This window comes from Aquila chrysaetos, chromosome 5 (genome assembly GCF_900496995.4).
Source record: "Aquila chrysaetos chrysaetos chromosome 5, bAquChr1.4, whole genome shotgun sequence".
NCBI classification, from domain to species: domain Eukaryota; kingdom Metazoa; phylum Chordata; class Aves; order Accipitriformes; family Accipitridae; genus Aquila; species Aquila chrysaetos.
Window position 1 is genome coordinate 30,417,296 of NC_044008.1, and position 22,121 is coordinate 30,439,416.

The window sequence follows — 22,121 nt, forward strand, 5'->3', positions numbered from 1 at the left end:
ACATAAAATTCTTAACAAGAAATTTATTATCTTGAAGAATCATGTTTTTCTAGATCCTTCTGCTTTCTCTTCTCCAAGTTTTTAAGGAAAGCTATTTTCTGGAAAAATCTAGTAAGATATAATACATATAATTAAGAAATGCCTAACACTGGATTTGTTCCTAAAAGCTGTTCCTCATTATTATGATCTCTGAATCACCTTAGGAGAACCTTAAATGTTTCAGATGCTGTATTTCCATAAAATTCTGTGGAATTTTGAAACTGCAGTAAAAAGAAATGAAGGATTATTTTTTTCCAGCTCAGCTTGATCTTCCTCTGTCTCCTAATTGTCTTATGAAATACTGAGTCTGCTGGTTGTTCCTTTTCCATTGAAAATGTCAAGTTGAATAACATTCTGTCCACTTGTCTCAAAGGCTGCAAGATTTGGTGTTCACTCAACAGTGTTAAATTTGATAAAAACGTGTCTAAATTAAACTACAAGAAATAGAGTCCACTGTATTGTTAGAATCTGTCATCAAAACCGCAATGTTATGAAAATTGGGAGACTAAAGCCAAGCAGTACCATTTTTGATGTTTCCCAGCTGCCTTTAAACAGGAACAAAACTGTTTAGCATTGTAAAGCTCCACGAAGGGAGTCCCTTGAGAAATAGAGTCATGTCAGAGCTATGTCTGGTTTGAATTAGGAATGTCAGAGCCAGCTCGATGTCTCTGCACAGCTTTCCATTCTTCACGAGCATATTAAAGGTTCTAGCTTGCTCCTTTCTTATTGTTGTTCTTAGCTGCAATTCTTGATGTCCTAGACAGTCTTCATCTTTCAACTACCTTCTGTCCTCTCCCTCTCTCTCTTGCTATATAGTGAAATAGGACTTTTCACCAATTTGTGTTGTAAACACCACAACTGCTAGCAATAGTTGTGAGATTTGGTGGGGTTTTCTTCTATTTCACCCCATTCTCTTTGCATGTCCCTTTTTCAGTCTTTATGTCTTCCTGCTGTTTTGCTGCTTCTTATCTTCCACCTTCCTCCTTTTCCTCTCCTCTGTAAATGCTTTTCTCTGCCTGTTTCACTTGCTTTTGCCTTCTGCCTGTACAAAGCTCAAAACTCAGCCAGTCTTGGAGCATGTGGTCTTGAGGTAAGCATACCCACGTCTTTACAGATATCCTCCTTCCCTTCAGGCAACTTCCAAGCTTTAAGAAGTGTTAAAACCCAGCAAATAATGTCCTCTGGCCAGCTGCTGCCTTCTTGATTCTGCCCTCTTTCCTCCTTTTTCCTCCTCTGATGGGATAAAAAACAGTGTTCTAGTTATTCAGCCCTTTGGCCAGTATTGCAGGTGTTAAAGCTATGCTTTCCCTGGTTTCGGTACAGGAACAGATTCCAGGAAAATCCACAGAAGAAATAGTTATTATGCAGCACCTTCATGTCTGCTAAAAAATGGCTGTAGACTGAACCACTGATTTTTTTAAAAAATTTTTCTGAACTGCTGGAAAAAGCATGAAGTGTGTGTTTTGTGCCCACTAACACCTCTCAAACTGCAATTTGTACTACGACTTAGATTTCTTTTAGCTCATTTACATGATTAATTATTGGAAACCACTGGTTCCAATAATGTTACTGGATTTAGTCAAATCGTGATATATTTTTTTCCTGAAGTATTGGTGATTTTTTTTGAAGTTGGATTATTACATCTCTGACTTGTATTACAGATCTGTATAAATCTCAGCCCAAAACCATTGGGACACCACCTGCTTGATATTGAAAGAACATTAAGCTTGTAGCTGAGGTGACAAAAACATCAGCTGGCAGAAGTTTGGGATTTTAGCAAGGATCAGAGGGCTCCTTCTAACAATTTAAACATTAATTCTTATAATTCTACTTATCTGCAGTGAAAGGACCATGTGAATAAATGTTCTTCATTACAGGATCAGCATTTTCTAGATAGGTCTCAGCACTTCTTTGTTATGGGTTGTCACAGCATAAAATTTTGGAACTGAATCAGAGGAAGGGGTATATTTATCTCCAGCTCCACTGCTTCCCGTATTTACAAATGATTCTGCATAGCAAAGATTTTAACAGCTAAAGTTAGATGGAGAACCTTGTAAGAAGTATATGAGGGAAATGCTAAGACAGGTTCAAAAGGAAAACACAGCACAGAGCAGCCACTGTTATCCTCTCAACTCTATGGATAGAAAACCATGTGTACGTATAGGTATGCATACAGACACTTGTTGTGACAAAATGCATTTTTGAGAAGGTCTAGAAATCTCTCAAATGAGCAGCTGGGCATTTTCTTTACAGAATAGTGTCAAGAATTGTTGTAAACTCAATGTAATACCCTTGCAGCTTAGGATAGTTGCCATGTTAAGAGAAATGCAATTGTGAACAAACAGAGGAGTGCTATGTCCAGGCCATAGCTGGCCGGTAAAATGTCTTTGAGGTGCTATAGCTGGTACAATTTGAGCATTGGAGATGGGGTGGAAGGTCAGGTAAGCTCATGAACACACCTGGATGTTGGCCACATGCTCCCGAAGTGAAAAGTGTGGCTTTTTGACATCAATGTTACTGTGAGTTCTTTAAAACGTTATTTATATTAGGAGTGAATAAGAAGATAATGTCACAGCTCTAATACATATAACAGCATACAATTCCACACTGTTCTTAAGATACCTTTATATTTAAGGAGTAATGAAGCTCCTAGTATGAAAACTCCTATGTCACTGTTAATGGGGAAGAGATATTTAGTTCAGGTGACCTGTGTTTGGTTTCAACTCTGATTTGCAGTTTTCCAAATTTGATTCAGGATCTGTCCTGGATATTGAAACCTGGTAAATTCCACTCAACAGTGGCTACATTTTATTTGCCCATAGTCTCCACCAACGCATATGTGAATAGTCAATTATTTAACTTTTATTATCCTCTATTGCAGAAGAAAGGAGCTTTTGTTTCAAAAATATCATCTAGAAACTTTAAAAAAAAAAAAAAAAGTCACGTGTTTTTACTCACTTTATGTTACTTTGTGATTTTATTCTGCTTAGGCATTCTTTGTCAAAGAATACATCTTGAACCATCCAGAGGATGGAGAGAAGATCACACGCTTGAGAGAGCTGATGCTCGAGCAGGTAAAGTGGGGAAAAGACTGACTGGGTGGCTTGCTCAGCTGTTCTAGCTAAAAGTGTCCCAAAATAAAACATAAAATTTCAGAGGTTAATAACTGCCCGGTGGTCTTCAGTATTTTCTGAATTAGATTCAAGTAGACAGTAACTTCCTATACAGGCAGTTTTCTGGGTCATGTTAATATTTTTTCCCTAGTCCTTTTCGTCGTCATCTTAATCACTTCAAACTATTCTAAATCAAAGGTTGAATGAGAGGCAAGTTTTTGTCTTGTGATGCTCATATGCAAATATTTGCACAACATGTTTTACCACTACTGCAGAATAAACATTATCTCATGAAACATTTCATGGCTTCAGCAAATATTTGTATGATGTATTTTACCAATACTACAGAACAAACATTTTCACTACCAGGTTTAGCATAAGAGAAAAAAAACCCCGAAAAATCTTACTATAGTGGAAGATATCTAATAATAATTGCCAAAGTAGGTAGGCAGTAAAATAAACACCAAGTGACTAAACAGGTATGCTATGCATTATATGATTTTTGTATTATTTCTTCATTTATTTATAAGACAACAACCTACCAGCCTCAAATATGAAGTGTCTTCATTTAGAAATGCTGAAAAAAATTACTTTGATCAAATGATCCTACTAAATATTTCAGCTTTTTTAACTGACTTTTACCTATCTTTGTTCTATGCAGCATGTTGAAATTTCAAACTTTATTGCCAGCTTGGGATAAAGAAGTCAGAGTATTGGAATTTGGCAAGATGGAAATTCCATTTTTCATCAGTATTGTGGTACCTTTTGGTCAGACCAGCCGAAGGGCAGATCCTCAGACAGTATAAATCAGAATAGCTTCACCGAGCTCACTCTAATTTTGTTTAGATAATGTATAGTAATTTACATTGCAGTTTTGATTTTTCAAGCTATAGTTAATCTCACTAACCCTTACAATTGAAAACTGGAGTTAATAACTTCCTATGACAAAAACATGAATTCCAAGCGATAGCCGTTAAACGCTGTCTGGCACCTACAGCTGATTAACAGAAAACGCGGAGCGTTCGGAAGGGCTGGGATGTCTGTGTGTGCGGACGGCTGTGCTGCAGTCCTGACCCCGGGGCAGTGATGCTGCGCAGCTGTGTGCCCGCTCGCAGGCTGCCTGAAAACGTCAGCTAGTAGTTCTCATCCAAAGATATTACAGCATAGTGTAGCTATTTTGTTTTTAAATTTGAGTTTATCTGATTCCTCGTGTAACCAATTCAGTATTTTAAGTGCCTGTGACCAAATTTGAGCAAGATGACGGTTTTAGCAATGTTATTCTGAAGGCTGTCAGGCCTTGCTTCAAGAATATACATAAAGCCACCACTTACGGAGGTCTCTGGGGAGTTGGAATAGGATAGGGAACCGTGGACTTCATTGAAAATATATTACAGGGTCTCTGGTGGATGTGGTCATTGCTGTTGTTTCACACTTTTTATACCTGTTGTTGTAGCAAATGGCTTTTATTTAGGGTTTAGAACTGCTCCTTTGTAAAGTTGCCATTTAGCCAGATTTTTCACTACGTTATCCATAGTGGTTTTTATATTAAAGTTGAATTCGCATCGTCCGAATCTTTGGGAAAGTTGAGCAGTAAAATGGGAAGAGGCATAAATCCTCTTTGTGTATTACTGGTTTTGGTCTTAGGCCTTGTTTGATTACAGGTCTGTCAAGGATTTAGATAGATGCTTTTAATACAACATGCATTTTGGTGGATTTTTTTTTTATTAGTATCCTAAATGATGATGAAAGCTTAAGGAAAATGGATCAAAAATGTGTTTTTCCCTAACTTCCTCCTCTCTTCTGCAGGCCCAGATTCTAGAATTTGGCTTGGCAGTGCACGAGAAGGTGGTGCCACAGGACATGAGGCCGTTGCACAAAAAGCTGGTGGATCAGTTCTTTGTGATGAAGTCAAGCTTGGGAATACAGGTACGTGAGCAGGTGCATGGGTAAACCAGGACACTGTTTAGCTGCGATAAGGGTTGTTAAATTTTCCTAAGCAACAAATAGTGACATCTTTTGGTTGTTTGTCCACATTACATCTTGTAGCATTCTTATAGTACCACAAAGCGAAGAGAAAGTTAATAAACTTTCCGTACAGTGCAGAGAAAAATAGTCACGTTTTACTAAAAGGAAAGTATCATCAGTGAAAAGTTAAAATATTTGTCTTACTAATGATGAAGCTGATCCAAAATGCAGATATAACTATTCAAATGACTCTTTGTGTCTTACGAAATGCTTAATGATATTATGTTCCTTTTAATTAATCTTCTTTTAACAACTCGCTAGGAATTTTCTGCCTGTGTACAAGCTAGCCCTGTTCATTTCCCAAATGGAAGTCCTCGTGTATGCCGAAATTCCGTACCTGTTTCTATGAGCCCTGATGGTGCCAGGGTAATACCACGACGCAGGCAAGTTAAAATGCTAGAAATTGATAGATTTTGTTACTTGTGGAAGATGACCCATAAAATACTTCTATTGTGTGCATGCTTCCTCATATGGTCCGCCTGAAGTATCTTCAGTCATGAATAGCTGATATGTATATTCTCTTTCTCTCTCAACTAATAAATCCAAATTAAACTGTGGAGATTAATAAACATGGTGTTTTCACATGAAAAATTATGATTGGCAACTGAAGTTAACCACTTTGTATTTCATTATTCTCATAATAGTCCCTTGAGTTACCCAGCTGTCAATCGGTATTCATCCTCATCACTGTCATCCCAAGCTTCTGCTGAAGTCAGCAATATCACTGGGCAATCAGAAAGCTCCGATGAAGTTTTTAACATGCAGGTACAAATTATTGTCATTCTTCAAACTAAACAGAATCTTTCTTACAAGGCTATTTACTAAATTCATGCTTCTATTATTTCATTCAGAACTCTCAAAGTTATTGCTGATATTTCTTTTAATAAATGAATCTTTAAATGGGCTGTTAACCTCCCTAACTTAGAACAATTTTTTGTGTAACTGTTTCTTCTTCGTTAACTTAAGAGCATGAATTTTTACAAAAGTAATAAGCAGCAATGCACTATGATGCGAAGTCATCTGACCTTACATAGACTTTTCTGTCCAGTTGTCACAGTTGTGATGTAATTATTTTAATATATTAATTACATTTCTACTTATTTGAGATTTTACTACATCTTTGTGTAGTTACATTAATGCTCTTTATGCTGGTTTGCTATTTTGAAATACTGAGAAACTAGTCTAATAAATTACAAGTTCTTTGTTTTAGTGAAAAATGTTATCAATTTTTGTTTTCTAAACCAGTAAGTGTAATGTAACAACAGCATCTCTTCTATACGCAGCCTAGTCCGTCTACCTCAAGCCTGAGTTCTACTCATTCTGCTTCACCTAATGTGACCAGTTCTGCTCCATCCAGTGCCAGAGGTCAGTGCTCATCTCCTGTGGTAAACCATATTAAATTATTCTTGATACGTTATGCAGCTGAATTTCTGCATGATATCACTGGTCAGACATCAAATTTAGCCAGTTGTTTGAGGAATATGAATTATTGGGGACTGAGAATTTCTTTGTCATAAGCATAGAATTGAAATGTCTGAGTTCCATTGCATGAATTTAATCTCTTGACATATTTATATTCTAGCCTCTCCTCTGTTGTCTGACAAACATAAGCATTCCCGAGAAAACTCTTGCTTGTCCCCCAGAGAGAGGCCCTGCAGTGCCATCTACCCTACTCCTTCGGAAACCTCGCAGGTAGGAAGCTTGGTGGGAGTCCTCTGAACACAAGTAGCTAAGAAGATGATAAAGGCACTTGTTGAACTTTGAGCAGATTCACTGTCTGCTCACTGCTGTTAATTTTCAAGGGTTTTTTTTTGTTTTCATAAGCAAATACTCTAAAATATTTTACATGAAAGAGATCTGACTAGGGTACATGGTGCTTGATCACATTTCTGCTTGCTTGGTCTAGGTTTAGATATGTTTTTTGATACTTACTCAAATGCAAAGACTTATCAGATTACACAGCCTGCTTGCGTGAAATAGCAGCGTTTGTTCAATCTAGGGGAGAGGAAAGAAAGAAAAACGGTTATCACAGCAGTTGTCCATGTTGACCTCCCCTTTATTTCTTCTGAAATAGCTAATCCTAGCCACTGTGAGATAATAACCCACTCCATGTGGCGATTCCTATTTTTCAATGTAGTTTCAGAAAGAAAGACATTGTATTACTCCAGAGAAAAGAATGAGTTGTGTTCCTACCTTAAAATTACTGTTACATAGGTCTGTATGAAATTTGTATCTTTTGAGTTATCTGCAATGCAAAATGAGCTTGGTGAGCTGGCCAGTTTTGAATCCTTATTTCATCTTTTCTTCTTAATGGACCTACTTTCCTAAACTGCTTTCCTTTAACACAGTTGCTCTTTTAATCCATGCCATCACACAACGCACCTCTTGCTGAAGCTGAGAGAGATGAGAACATAAGTACAGTGTGAAAGGCCCTCCTCTCAACACTCTCATTTCCACCAGAAATTTTGCCTTTGATAAAAAACAACTTGGTAGTCCAGGATCCTTTATTTTAGAAATTATTTGTTGGTTTCTCATTAGTTGTATTCTTGTCCCTTGCTTCTTCAGTTATTGAATTGGGTCTTGACTTAATTTTTTCCTCTTTTCTGTTTAAGCCCTCATGCTGTTAACCCGAGGGCTTAAGAAGTAATACTGAAGCTTAGCCAGACTGAAGGGCAGTTCTCGGGAACTACTTACTGATATATCTACTGGGCACTTTCTCAGCGGTAGTGGACCAAACCAACATACAGGAAAGACCAGGAGATGTTCTTTAAATAAAGCGGTTTTACAGTTTGCCGCAAAGAAAAAATTATCCCATTTTTGCTCCCAGACTGCAAACTCTTGCTTTGCCAAGTGGAATGCGACTTCTATCCCCCACTCTACCCGAGATTCGATAAGGGAGGCTGAGGAGCTCGTAGGCCCAGTCCCCACTCTCTCTGAGACTCGCCCGGCAGGAAAATCTCCCAATCTGTCTCTACCCTCAGTGTCCCAAGAGAGGGTAAGTAGAAACTTAACTTGCTTGTACAGTGAAGTATGTTTCAAAGGTGAGAAGGTCTGACAGTTTCTTTCTGCCCTCATAACCATAAATGAGGATGTATCTTTCTAGGAAAAGGTGCAATTTCTTTCTCTGGTGCTCTATTCCCTGAGCAGTAAAAATGGACTGTGATCAGAAACAAAATTCTGATTCTCTGCCTTCTGATTAAGAAGGGGAAAAGAAATCCTCAGGACGATTGTAAGGAGATATCTTAGAGGTACCTGCAACTCCCGTTAGAATTTAGATGCTCAAACTGTTCCTTGTCCTTTCTATTTTTATTCTAACACCAGCTAACTTCAACAGTCTTGGTTGGAGCTTCACACTAAGTTAATGACGAAAGGACCACCCGTTTATGAACGTCTTTGTTATGGCTTAATGTATGCAATTTTCACACTAGTTTTTCAACCGGGAAAGATGAGATACACAGGCAAATTCCCACACTTCAAGTCCAAATCAAGTCTTTTGAGGCCATAGCTAACTCATTTAAGGAAGTTTGATGGACTTCATAGAACAAGACCATAGCAGTACTGCATCTGCTTTCCTCATTGAAATTGGTGCTTAAGCTTATCTATGTACAGCTGTTTTCAGTCAACATCCATTTGTGCTTGCTTTTTGATCTCTGGCTGAGCGATTGTACAGTGTCTCTCCAGCTCTTCCCATACTCTGAAGAGGAATGCCTGCTGTCATTGACTGGCCAACAAGCCTCCTTAGTTTTTGCACTATTATTCTTCCTAATGGAGCTTTTTGGGTTTCATATTTTGGCGGGGGGGTTGTGTCTCATTAAACATCCTGCGATCGCTCTTGTTCTTCCATATGGTTTTATATTTCATTATTTTAGTATGTCCTTGTTTCTCTGTATTTCATTCAGCTTTTGTCTCTCTATCTCCTCCAATTTCAGTTGCTTTTTCAGCCTTTGCTCTTTACCTTCACAACAGAAAACAGACTTCAGCGCTTGCCCATGCAGACTCGCTAGGCAGTGAACATTCAATCCAGACCAGGCAGGAACATATCATCACATTTGCTGTCACATTAGAGTACACGTGTAGTTACACCACCTCAGCTGAATGGTAACTCCAGGAAAACAGATATTACCTGATCCGCTATGACTCTAGTACAGCATAGATAGGCAAACCTGGTGTAGCTCCAAGTCTACCAAAGCATTCCCTCTAGGAGATGTTTTAAGTCAAGTTGAATTGACTGGGTATTTCCTGGTCACTTTGTTACATGGAGCTGCAACACGTTAGATCAATGATGATTACTTTTGCAGCTGGGTTTGCCATCTTGTGGAAGCCCAGCATAGTGCCTTGCTGACTCGGCATGGTCCTCTGTGAACACTGGAAGGAGATACAAGAATAGGATTTGATTTGATTTGATTTGGATTTCACTGATTGTCTGATCTTGCTTTAAAAAAATAAAAGGAAAAAGAAAAAGTAAAGTTTATCTGTTCTCATTTCCTTTGGAAAGTACATCTGCATTACTTGGTAGGATTTACTGTATGCTGTTTACATCTGTTATCAAGATAAACTAGTAACCCACGGATTATTTGAATGCTGCCAAAAGAAATAACGAGTGAAATTTTAAAATTGTTTCATAAATGTACTCTGACTTTTTTAAAAAATTGAATATTCAGAAAAGGAAAACAAACACACTTTATGGGTCAGCTCTTATCCACAAGAGAAGAACACTGCTGCCAAAAGAGTCAGGGTTGGAAATAATAAACAATGCTCTTCTAAGATAACAGCCATAACTTGAATATTGTCAAACATTGCACCTTGTTGAGATCCTGATTCTGCAATGAAATTATTGCAAATGCATCCCTGCGCTTGTTTAGTAATCTATTAAGATACCACTTGAGGAATGAGCCTTATTTTGTTTTTTAGGAAGCTGGAAACTGTCAGAACTCAGTACATAATAATCCTCCCTCTGATTTCGGTGTTGTACAGTTTTCAGAAAACTAGTCTACTCCCTATTTGTATACACATATTTTTATTAAGCTATTTATGTTCTTAGGTGATGTTTATCGCTCTACCTCCAAAGTAGGCCTGTGTGGTGGGGATAATAACAAAAAGATATTTGTTTTCTTAAAGGCTACTGAAATACAACAGCAGCTATTCATAAACCATGCTATTCTCAATTTACAGAGAATGCTGTTTAATCATATTGGAGACGGCGCTTTGCCACGAAGTGATTCCAATCTGCCTGGCCCTGACAAAGGTGAGCGGAAATGCTGCACCATACCAGTCTTGGAAGCAATGAAAATATAATTAACCTGTCGTATTCCTGTAGAATGCTAATTCTTTTGAGCGCATACTGTCAACTCCAAGTTTCAAAACATTCTAACTAACTAACTAAATTATGCTAACACTCTAAGTTTCAAAACATTTTGCCAAAAAGGGGGGAACATGGTGTTTGTTTGAACTGAGTGTTGCACTCGGCAGGGTCCAGAAGTTTGCAGGAAGGGGTGGTGGTGCAGCAGGTGGCAGCAGGCTGCCTGTGAGAGCTCTCCTTTCTGCTTCTCAAGGGAGACGTATGGGGTGGTGAGCCCTGGAGATGAACTTCTGGAGACTGGGGCACAGAGAAGCTAAAGAGATGGATAGAGTCCTGAAGTTTGGTACCTGCAAGTCCTCTTTACCAAATATAAGTCACTGTGCTTTTGGTTACACTTTGATGGAAGAGAAAAGATCGATTTGTGGTTTGTTGGTTTTAATTAGAGTAAATGAGAAACCTATGAATTTCCATAGACAAAATACTGCCTTGTATAATTTTGCGCATGGGGAAATTCAATACTGTTGGCACAGTTATTGTGCCACGATTTCATTATGTGCTCCACATCCATAATATGCTCCGTCATTTCATTATGCACTGCCTTTGTGGTACCCTGAATAAAGGATACAGTAAACCAGGTGTATTGAAAATAACTATTTTAAGAATATACTGTAACAAGAACTGACCAGGAATCAGATTTTCATCAATAGGAGCTGATTTTTTAAGTATTTTTGTGTCCAAGTTTTTATGAAAGCTTAAGTGTGGAATTTTTCTCAGGGCTGAAAAACATATAAAATAATTTAACATGGAAATGGCAAAACTTTTCCACTGGCCTATGCAGCCAAGTACATTACAGAATTGTTAAAATAAAGTATTCTCTCCTGGAGACTTTAGCAGTCCAAAGAACTGACTGCTTGGATGACTTAAAAGAAAAAATTGGCTTTTCAAGAGATCAGGCATGTAGAGTACCTAGGTCTGGTGCCAAGTCATTTTTAGGACGAGGGCAAAACCATACTGCTAGGTGACAGCCTACAATAAAAAGCAAACAATGTAATGCATATTTTGACAATAAAAAAAGCAAAATGGTCCTCCAGAAAATAGATTATTCTGTGCACTGTTCTCGGGGTCAACTAATGTGCAATTATACTGTAACAATATTGTTACAGTTATGAAACAAATATTATTTGTACTGCTCTTTTTGTATTAAGTCTGGTATATACTGGTATAGTGGGTATATATATTGCAGTCCTTCTGAGAGCCCTTGGTGTTGCTATAATAGCAATAATTGATACCATCCGTTAGCAACAATACTTTGCTTTTCGCTTCATCTTTGTAAAGGAGCACAGGGTCCTTGCGTGTGGTTCTCTACTCACACCTATGAAACAAGCAGACAAGAAGGAAACTGTAATGGCAAGGCAAGAGGTTTGAGGCTTTGAAGGTGGGGGGGTTTTCTGGTGGGATTTTTGGGGGGGGGGGGGGGGGGGGTTTAAAGCAGGTTTTTTCCACTTTTTTACAGGATGTGTACGAAAAATTGTGGGGTTTAAGTTAGCTTTTGTCCTGTCCATGTTAAATGCCCTGTCTTTCTGTCTATCTGACTTCTTTCCAATATTGGTGGCTCCTTGATAACATAAGATAATCCAGTTCTGTTAGGGAAGCTGTTCCAGGCCTTACGGGATCATTCAATTAAAGTTATGGAACTTGGTAAAGGTAACATAGACAAATACAACTGCCACTTTTATGCACGTCAAGGTGATAGTCAATTTACATGATCAAGCAGAGATCCTTGACCATGGATACGAACAGTGTATATAAATTTTCGCAGTCCACAATATTTTCTTCATTTGATTCCTCCCCCCTCCGCCCTGCCCCCAGACACTTCCATTTCTTCCAATTTTTACTCCCTTCATTTTGTGCTCTTCTTTCCACCTTCTTTCAATTCTGAATTTGTAGCCTATGCAGGCAAAAAAAACTGTGTTAGCATGGAAAGCTTTCTGAGGGAGGTTGATTGGAATTTGGCGAGTTCCTTTCTCTAGTCCCTTCTGTATATAAGATGAGTTAATGGAAACAATTTCTGAATAGTCTGTTCCCCTCTGCCTAGAAACCTCTAAATAGGAGTCTGGTGCAACGATAAACCGATTATAACAGGCTTCAAGCTTATCTCCCTTTGTGGCTGGATTTGCAGTGCACCAGAGTGCTATCTCAGCCGCTGCGGTTGTTGATGGTCCCAACTGCTATACAATCACAAACTGACCTGAGGGCCAGATGCATGCATCAGGCAACCGGGAGATTGACAGCCATTATTTAAGAGCTTTTCAAATGTTGATGTAATCATGAGAGCTTTTCAGGCAACTTGTTGTTTAACGTTTTCACTCTGTGTATGTTTACCCTTATGGATAAAGGCAAGTCAGAGAGCAAGAAGTGTTGATGCCTATGCCAGCTTTTTCATTCTCTTCCAGCTGTAAACACCACCCCCAGCAGCTGGAGCCTGGACAGCGGGAAGGAAGCCAGAAACACATCAGAAAGTGGAAAGCTTATGTCTCCTCCTGTACCACCAAGACCTGCACAGACTGGTGAGTTAATGGGCATTTCAGGCTAAGCTCCAGTAAAAAAATTATCTACTTGAGGGCTTAGATTCTTTCCACTCTGATTAATGTTTAACTTCCTGAGCAGGTTAATGTATTATTTGATTGCTTACAGGGAAGGCCATAGAACTGCCTCCGCAGGTTTTTTCATCTCGTTAGTGTTCTCTGTAGTATTCTGTTTCCAATACTCTGCCCTTTCACTTAATGACTGAGTAGTTTCAGACAGTTCATGCTGGTACTGGGGAGGATGATCAAATTTAATCTTTTGATCTTATGATAATTGGAGGTTAGCAATCAGAAATGATCATTAACCACAAAGAATCTTACTGGCCAGAAAACGCACAGCAATCGTGGAAGTACACGAATTCTGTTACTATAACCAATTTGCCTTTCAAAAGATTAACTTCCATTTAAAGGAAAGGCTGCTTAAGTGATACTATAAATATAATTGTTTTCAAGGGAGTGAAGACCCTTCTTGTGTTTTAGACTTAGGCCTCAAAGTATGTCCAGGCATGTTTACAGTATATTTACAGGTAATTGTTTGATCTAAGTACATTATGTATTGTCTGTTTTCTTATTTGACGTACAAATACATAATAAATTTCTTAATAGAAGAACAAAAAGAGGAAGGGAAAAGTTATTATACTGACTTTTTTTGAATTCTGATATCATTTGGTAGGATATAAACCAATTTATGGTGATATAAAATTTGTCAGAGAAGATGGATGCAGAAATTTCTTATACTTCATTGGTTGTACTGCAAGATAATCCTGAGAACAAAGTAAAATAAAATCTCTAAAACTATTTGCAGCCATCAGGCAAGTACCTAGAGGGAACCAGAGATAATGTTTGTGTATTGAATGATCTCCTATCCACTTAAAAAGATTTCTTACTGAAAATTGTAATGCCAAGAGTGCACTGAAATCTTTCTGACTTACAGCATCACCAGCAAGACACATAGCCTCCGTTTCCCCTTCTCCTGCTGGCAGATCACCAATGAAGGTACTGTCTTATTGCAGTGAACTGACTTTGTGGGACAGGTCGTACGTATTGTGGGGTAGATAGTATATACTTAATATACATTATTTGGGATAGTATTATGTTTTCCTTTTATTATCATATGCCTATACAAAAACCACTCACAATTGTTACGGCTGCTTACTCTTACAACAGCTCTGAAGATTTTCAAAACCGCAGGCAAGAAACCTAATCTTGAGAATCTTTAGCCTCTCAATACTAGACTTCTCACCTACCTGGATAATCAAGCTCACCTGAGTCAGTGGACAGAAGGGAGTGTAAGGATTAAATGTAAGAGGTGCCCAGTGGTCCACCTAGTCCAGAATTTTGTCTCCAACAGTGGCAAGAGGGGAGATGCCAGCTAAGGAGGGGGCGACCCATTACCCTTACTCCTCCAGCATCCAGAGCTGTTGGATTAGAGGGTGTGTTAGAGAGTAATCCCTACTTCAGTCATTTTAATATCCACTTCCTCTGCAGAATGATCCGGGGAGGTTGTGTAAGAAGTTGGAAGTAGTTTGAAGCCTGCCAATAGGAAACAGTAAGCACAGGCTGTGAATAAGCATTGGTTCTTCTCTGACAGTTAAACACCCATAGCAACTGGGGATCCAGGCTAAAGTGAGCAGGTTTCATTTTTATTTCAAGATATTTGAATGTGTCAGTACCCGCATGTTGCACAGCAGCTTATTTGTTGGAAAACTTGACCAGGAAATCTGTCTTCCACAGCACTGGAGGACACAAACAGGCAGCCTGCATATTCCAGGCAAACCCCGCTATTGACAGACTGCACATTAGTCTCGGGATAGCCGCTGCCACCCCATTGAAGCAGAGATAATTCTGCGGTTAGAAGTATGAGGTTCAACAACCTGGCAGGAGAGCAAATGGAAAGGAGCATGACTGGTGCTTCAGGCACTCAGGTTGCAAGGGCAGAGGGAGGCAGCCCTGCTGAAGTGGTCCCTCAGCTGCACAATGCCTAACTAAAGCTGCAGAGGTACACATCTCCTGAGGAGGAGGAAAGTGGCACCCCTAAATGCCTCCTTTCCCTTTGAGGTCCCTAATCACAAGTCTGCAGTCATTCTACCATTTGTCATCCCATGAGCCTGTAACATTCCCGCTTGTGGCTGCACAGTGGTCCGGGATCAACACGGAGCAATTGTGCTGGCCATTAGAGTGCCCCGCAGCTCTATTACCATAGTATAACTTCTGCTGACAGGAGCACTGATCCCAGGTTTCACACTAACTGCTTAGTAGGAGGCTCTTCAGAGCGTTAGGATCTTGTACGCAAGGTGAGCAACTCTTCCTTTTTCCCTGAATGGACTAGGTACTGATGATTCTTAGGGATGTTTGAAGCTTGTCCTAACGTTTCCTTCTAAAGGCCTGGACAGTATTTAAGCATTTCACAGCCAAAGTCTGGATTGCCGCATGGGAGAGGAATGCTGGCCCAGAATAATTCTGAGAGTTGCTGGATCTCACTTCAAGCATCCATGAATTTCCAGACTGTTGTGGTGTCTAGACTGTTACTACTGGTACAATCAGTCTGTACTGCTGTCAGGAAAAAAAGTGCTTACCCCTGCTCAGCTCCTAAATTAAAGCAGGCAGGATTTACACATATTTTTGCTCTTGTTCTGAATGACAAAAGCAAATGTCCTAAATCTTATCTACGGTCACTTAATCCGAGTGTTCTTGGAACTTGAACCAATTACATCATTTATTTGAAAATCTTAACCCTGGACTTTTGCAGGGGTAGGAGTGCAGCTGCAGCCTCCTCACATGCAGAGGAACAGAACCTGAAACAAGTAGTTAAACAGGCTCCTCACAATGCCTGAAATGCCTTCAACGTGTATTGAGCTTTAAATAAAACTTGCTCTGCTCTTCCCTAGCCATATAAAGGGCTCCATTTTTAGCCTTTGATTCCAACTGTTACGTGCTGCCAGAGAAGGCCATCTTAGTACAAAATCCACTGATGTAAATGAAGATTTTTCTTTTTCCATTGCTTTCAGTGCACTGTGGATCCAGTCCTAGACGGATAACTAAAATTATCTCAACAGGATAAAGTCAGTGCAGCCAGCTCTATACACCCCTGCCCCTCTCCTTTTCCTCCCCTCCCCGCCCTTTGTTGCATGGCTCACTCTCACCTCAAGCTGAGCAGCTGAGCGCCAACCGGCCTAACAAGAATCGGGGTGAGAAATTTGTCTTTGATGCGATTTCTCCATCCCTTTTTTAGCCTGTGCTTGAGGCCGTTAAGTCTGGATTGTCTCAGATGGCTCCGGTCAAAATCGGATACGTTGCAAAAAATTTTCAACTCGCGAAGTACGGTCTAACCTTTTACAGTTTCCAGTTGAAGTTGCTTCACCAGAATAGGACTGCTCGATGTTTTTAGGCAGGGCTTTACTGGCCCTGCCTCTTATTCTTTGTCATCGCTGTCGTTGCCACTTGGGCCCTCAGCTCCCCCATCCCTCACCTTCCCCCCCAGAGCTGCGAGGCTGCTGGCGCAGCCGTTTGCAACCTTCGCCCTCCGCCGGACCGTCGTCCCCGGGGCCCGCAGCGACGTTTTGCGCTTCGTGCAAGCGGCACGGCGTGCCCAAGGAACGCCTGGGCCGCAGAGGGGGGGGGAGGAAGGGTGGAGCAACCGCGGTTCCAAAACGCCGTCCGCGGCAGCGATGCCCCACCGCCTGCCTTCTTGCTGCTGCCCCCTGAACGGCAGCAGAGGCTGCGGGCCGAACGGGGCGGGCGCCCGGTGCGCTTCACCTCCGGCGCCGGCGTTGCGACGCGCTCGGGAACGATGCCGCCGCATAAAGGCGCGTCGCGTGACGGCGTGGTAGAACCGCGAGAAGCTTCGGAGGACGAGTTTGAAACGCGAGGGACTGAAGTAGCGGCGGCGACCGGGACGCGAGGCCTGCGCTTTGGCGTTAGAGGGCAGGGCGCCGCTCGGCATGCCCGGCGCGGGGCTGGGCCTTTCGCTTACAGCCGGGAAAATCCAGGGTTCGTTTTAAAGGCTTCCGGATTTTTCCAGGGTATTTTGATAGTAAGGTTAACACTTCAGTACGGTTTCACTTCCACTTGCACGAATCACTGGCACGAGCACTGTTCAAGGTGTACGTAGGCGCTCTCGAAATGAGCTTTTTGTTGGTTTCTCACGGGATCCTAATCAAACAGGGACGCAACTGTCCACGTGTGTTAAGCCCCAGAATCCACGCGCTCATCCCTGTGTGTTTTCAGCCTGGGCGCGGCAGCGCTCTGCCTCGTTTACTCCGGGTGAATTCTTCCTCTGCCCTTTCTTTTGCGCAGGGGTCTGTGCAATCGTTCACGCCGTCTCCGGTGGAGTATCATTCCTCGGGGCTCATATCCAACTCCCCGGCGCTGTCGGGCAGTTACAGCAGCGGCATCTCTTCGCTCAGCCGCTGCAGCACGTCGGAGACGTCGGGCTTCGAAAGCCAAGGCGGCGAACCGCCCGTGACTGTCCCGAGCTACAGCGTTTCCGAGGAGCCTGTGAGAAAAGAAAGCAAAACCCCGCCGCCTTACAGCGTGTACGAGCGGACTTTGAAACGCCCCGTTCCTCTACCTCACAGCCTCTCCATCCCGCCCGCCGCGGACCCGCCAGCCCTGCCGCCCAAGCCGCAGCTGGTCCGGCCAAACAATCTGGAAAACAGCAGCCGGAGGACTGAGCAGGTTCCCCGGCCCAGGCCTCTGCCCCGCAAAGTCTCTCAGCTATGAGAAGCCGCTTTTGTATTTAATCGCAACCAATTCTTTCCCGGTTAAGAAATAATATTTTCTAAAAACGGTGGAACGTGTTTAGTTAGGCACTTTAACGTTTTGCCCACCTTTTCTCTCGAGCAATTACGAAACGCTTATTAATATTACGTTGCACATTTGAAATGAAATTACTAATTTGGGTTGCCAGATATTATAGGAAGCATGACTGAGAGGATTTTTTTTTTTTTTTTTAATTTTCACGGTGGTGAATACTGATAAATGCTTTTATTTGTACTTTATTTTTATTTAAAAAAATTAAATCTAAAACCCTACAGCTCTCATCCGAGTTAGCCGAATGCTTCTTACAAAATGCAGAATATACTGACTGGATCTTTACTACTAGAGATAAATGCACGCTTTCTAACAAAGTAGTCTGTAGACTAGGATGTTTCTGCAAGTAGGCTGAAAGTTGTTTCTCTTATCTGATGAACAGGTTGGTCATTTCAAATGTCTGTGGAAAAACTGAGATATAATGCAAGTTATACTGCAGAGAACTGTTGTAAGAATGTGGTTTGGAATCTTTGAAACCCACGCTTGGTTTATGTTATTTTTAAGATGGAAAAATACCTGCATTTCATTCAGCGTACAGCACCGTTCTGGTGAATCTTGATAAGGTTTTGTGCCATTAGTGTATTGTTGTACCTGACGCATCCTTTTCTTTTTGAGGTGCGATTTACTTTTATTCTTCCAGTTAGTGGTTTTTTTGTTGTTCTGGTTTTGTTTTTTAAAATGCTAGCAGTTTGCTAGTGGAGGCTCTCTGCTATTTTTGAAAGTTCACCCTAAAATACAATCTGTGTATGAAATAGGTACAAATAAATTGTTCCTTTAACTTGTGTACAAGAATCAGTACTGACTAGTACCGAGGCAATACACTCAATGAACACATTTTTTAAAGTACAAATTACTGGTTATCGATCAATAAATTTCAAAAGCTTAATTGCAAAGGTCATTAGTAATTCTGTAAAAACCTAGCAAAAATTCCGAACAGCTCTTTGGATGTGTACGTACCAGTGGAGTCAGGTTTTGGATTTGCTTTTTAGCTTGAGTTCATCACCATCGTCTTTATTGCAGAGGAATGGTGTTTGGCCTTAGGTTGTATTTTAGTGACTGGCATCTGAAGAGCTCTGGAAAGCTAATGCCAAGCCGTAGGAATGTGGAGGGGAAAGAAAAAAAAAAGAAAAAAAAAAAAAAAGCACCTTCTGTATGTATTTTTTGTATCCTCTTTCTTTTACTGACTGTTTAACATGTGCTTGGGAAACAGATGTGTGAACTGCATTTTAAATCATGCTGTTAAAAATATTCTCCCTCTTTTGTTGGGAAGCTTATGTTCATTTTAGCTGTGTTTTATTTGTCGATAGTTTAACTGGAAGAAAGTGACCACTTTTTATATTCTCTCAATTAAACCTTCAGCAGTTACAAGCTGTTGATGGTAGTTATAGAGGTTTTCTATAATAAATGTTCAAGTATTTTTGTACATAATTGGTAAATTTTAATAAGGAGTGTACCATTATGTGAAAAAGAAGCAAACAGTTGTGTATGCAGTAAGATTGTTATAATTATGCCAAATACTTTATGTATGGAAAAAAGAATATTTGTAAATATGTGCTTTTAACAATAATTCTGCCATATTGACTTTACAATTTTGAATGTCAGAAAAAATTAATATATGTTAAAATATTTATGTTTTAGTGAAAGTATTCATAACTTGAAAAGGAACATGAATTTTAGCTTTGTATCTTGCTGCTTTCCAAGTCTGAAGTTCCTTGAACTAGCTCTTGCTTTCTACTATAACATTTTTGTGTCTGTAACCACATCATAAAAGGTGTAGAAGGCTACGTATTTATGCTGATATAAAGAAGTAATGCCTGAGATTTAAATAAGGTGTCACAAGTAAGATAACAAAGCTACTTTGATTTTTTTTTTTTTTGACCCCTGTGTAGTTTAATAGGTTTTGTTGACTAGTGCTTGAGCACAGTATGAATCAGTGTTACTAGCTCCTGAAGCCATTTTTTTTTTTTATTTCTGGCAGTGAGCAGAGTGGATGACTTTATCATTTGCGTGCATTACTGAAGTCAGCTTTGCAGCAAAACATTTCACAAAGTTTCTGTTTACCTAGACACTCATATTGGTTGCTGCATAATGTTAATATGGAGTAAAAGGACTTGATTAATCTTTACAGTACAACTTGTTTTCTACAGAATGAGAGATTATAATTCAGTTTGTCACGGAATTAAAGTTCTGACTCCTTGTCTTGCTAAATCCAGTTTTCTTTCTGTTAAAAGTCTCCTGATGGATCTAGTTTTCTCCCTATTTGGATCCGTAATTGCTTTGTGAGACAATGTGGAGAGTATTGACCTGCTCTTCTGAACAAGTGAAGAATGTAAAATTTACTAGGAGAGTTCACTGTAAATTAACCTGCATGAGCACTCTGTTTTTATAACCATGACATCAGGAATACTCTGAACGATAGCAGACGGTGTAAAATTGACAGAGTACTCTAAAACCGAGCTGACACATTTTCTGCTTAGCCAGTTTTGACAAATTGATTCTGTAGATCAGCTTTTCAACCTGATTTCCTATAAAAAATGTAGTATGAAATTTTGTTATGTATGTTGCAACACCCGACGCTTGAAAACCTAATGTAAATAAAGGTCTCGTTTGAATTTTATGTATTACTCATAAATGTAGTTTTATCGCTTTCTGGATGACAGTGAGTAATTCAGAAGCTCGTATAGGAGGACCTATGAGAAGAAGTTGTTGTTACTACTCGCTAGCTTGAACGTTAGCCAACGTATGTGTAACGGGTAAGATGATCTTGTATTTAAACACTGCATTTGAGATGCTGGTACCCCTGGGGTGCTGCAGAAGCAACTGCAAACTGGGCTGGCTGGCTTTGAAATGATGCAATTCAGACTGGTTCTTATGATGGGCTAATACCTCTGTGGTGTGAGTGAACTCGACTATGATGATGTCTCAAGTCAGATCATAGCCCATAGCCTGTGTCCTGGAAGAAGCACAAAGCTGAAGTTACCCCTTGATAGGAAAGGTTTCAGGGTAGTGCAGGTATGGCCCCGTTCAGATGGAACAGGGTGTAGCTACGTGTAAATCTTCTGTATGGAAGTGGCACCTCGCCCTCCCGCCTGACCGTTCTTGCTCACGGATTGTCCAACAGTGTCTGCAAAAAGCACAGTGACTGAGCAAAAAGGTACCAGTAGGCAGGAGCTGATGATGCCTGAGGTATAAATGATGAAAAGCATCTTGTTTTGAGCGTAACCATAGTCAGCGAGGCATGTAGCAGCATTGTATCAGTAACCCCAGGCGCTGACAGACGCAGCTCTTTGCTCCAGAGCTCTGTCGGTAGCCGGGTTCTCCCACAACACTCTGATGATCCAGGTAGAGCCTTGACGTACGCTCGCCAAAGGGCAAAGCCGCATCTGCTGGGACAGCGTGAAAGGATGGTCACCGCAGGAGCCCTTGAGATTCTGACCTTGAACCAGATTCTGCAGGAGAAAGCCCTTTCCATATTCATTGAATTTGTCTTTTATCTGCTCCTTGTCATTTTAATTCAGCTTTTGACATATATTTCATATAAGGAACTAGGATGATTAGTTACTCTGGATAACATTAACAAAAAAATCTTGCGATTAAATGGCTAAAACATGCAAGCCTTAGGAATATAAAAGGTTTAGAGCTGCATACCTCACGTGTGCACAAAGCGTCAGGATGGAGTGACTCTTCCTGGGTGGTAAAATAAGGCTGCTGAAGAAAGAACATTAAATATTTTAAAAAATTGGATTGTTCAGTAAGGAGCTCGGTGTGCTTGTAATGACAGGCTGGTGGCTTTGCAGACTGCAGTGGGGACAGAGCCTATGGCACGAGCCTCCCAGGCACGGCTGGGCAAACTTACCCAGGTTAGAACTTGTGTTAAGGATACAGTTCATAGCTCCTCTCTAGCTGACTGATGCTGGGGCTGTATTTATTTCAGGAAGACTGTGTTAGAACAAAGGAAAAGAAGGTGAACAGTTGAAAAAGGAGAAAAAAAAAAGGGGGGGGCAAATAAAACTTAGGCAAAACCCTTGACGGCTAGATAATTAATCCAAGTATGTTTTCACCCAGCCAGGAAAAATAATAGTGAGAGAAATTGAAATGTTAGCTGAAATTGAAGCATCAAATACATTTCTTCAAGCTATTGTAGCGTAATTGTATACTGGCTTAACTCCTGATTGAGCTGAAGGGGGCAGAAGGGAAGCTGGATAGCCCTGACAAAACACAGTTGGGGTTTTTGTTGTTTTGTTTTGT

General features: G+C 40.4%; 1 protein-coding gene across 4 annotated transcripts in view; it reads left to right on the top strand.

Moving 5' to 3' along the window:
- Nucleotides 1–20,490, top strand: part of DOCK4 (dedicator of cytokinesis 4) — a 253,508-nt gene extending 233,018 nt beyond the window's left edge. For 2 of the 4 annotated variants that reach the window (XM_030013859.2, XM_030013860.2), the window contains 11 exons: nucleotides 3,030–3,113; nucleotides 4,959–5,078; nucleotides 5,439–5,560; nucleotides 5,822–5,942; nucleotides 6,461–6,542; nucleotides 6,760–6,869; nucleotides 8,005–8,172; nucleotides 10,350–10,422; nucleotides 12,930–13,043; nucleotides 13,996–14,057; nucleotides 17,358–20,490. In XM_030013859.2, the coding sequence (XP_029869719.1) occupies nucleotides 3,030–3,113; nucleotides 4,959–5,078; nucleotides 5,439–5,560; nucleotides 5,822–5,942; nucleotides 6,461–6,542; nucleotides 6,760–6,869; nucleotides 8,005–8,172; nucleotides 10,350–10,422; nucleotides 12,930–13,043; nucleotides 13,996–14,057; nucleotides 17,358–17,783 (1,482 nt within the window). In that variant the 3' untranslated portion in view covers nucleotides 17,784–20,490. The remainder of the gene's footprint in view (nucleotides 1–3,029; nucleotides 3,114–4,958; nucleotides 5,079–5,438; nucleotides 5,561–5,821; nucleotides 5,943–6,460; nucleotides 6,543–6,759; nucleotides 6,870–8,004; nucleotides 8,173–10,349; nucleotides 10,423–12,929; nucleotides 13,044–13,995; nucleotides 14,058–17,357) is intronic. The other 2 variants (XM_030013862.2, XM_030013863.2) reach the window with 1 other exon arrangement.
- Nucleotides 20,491–22,121: the final 1,631 nt, after the last annotated feature.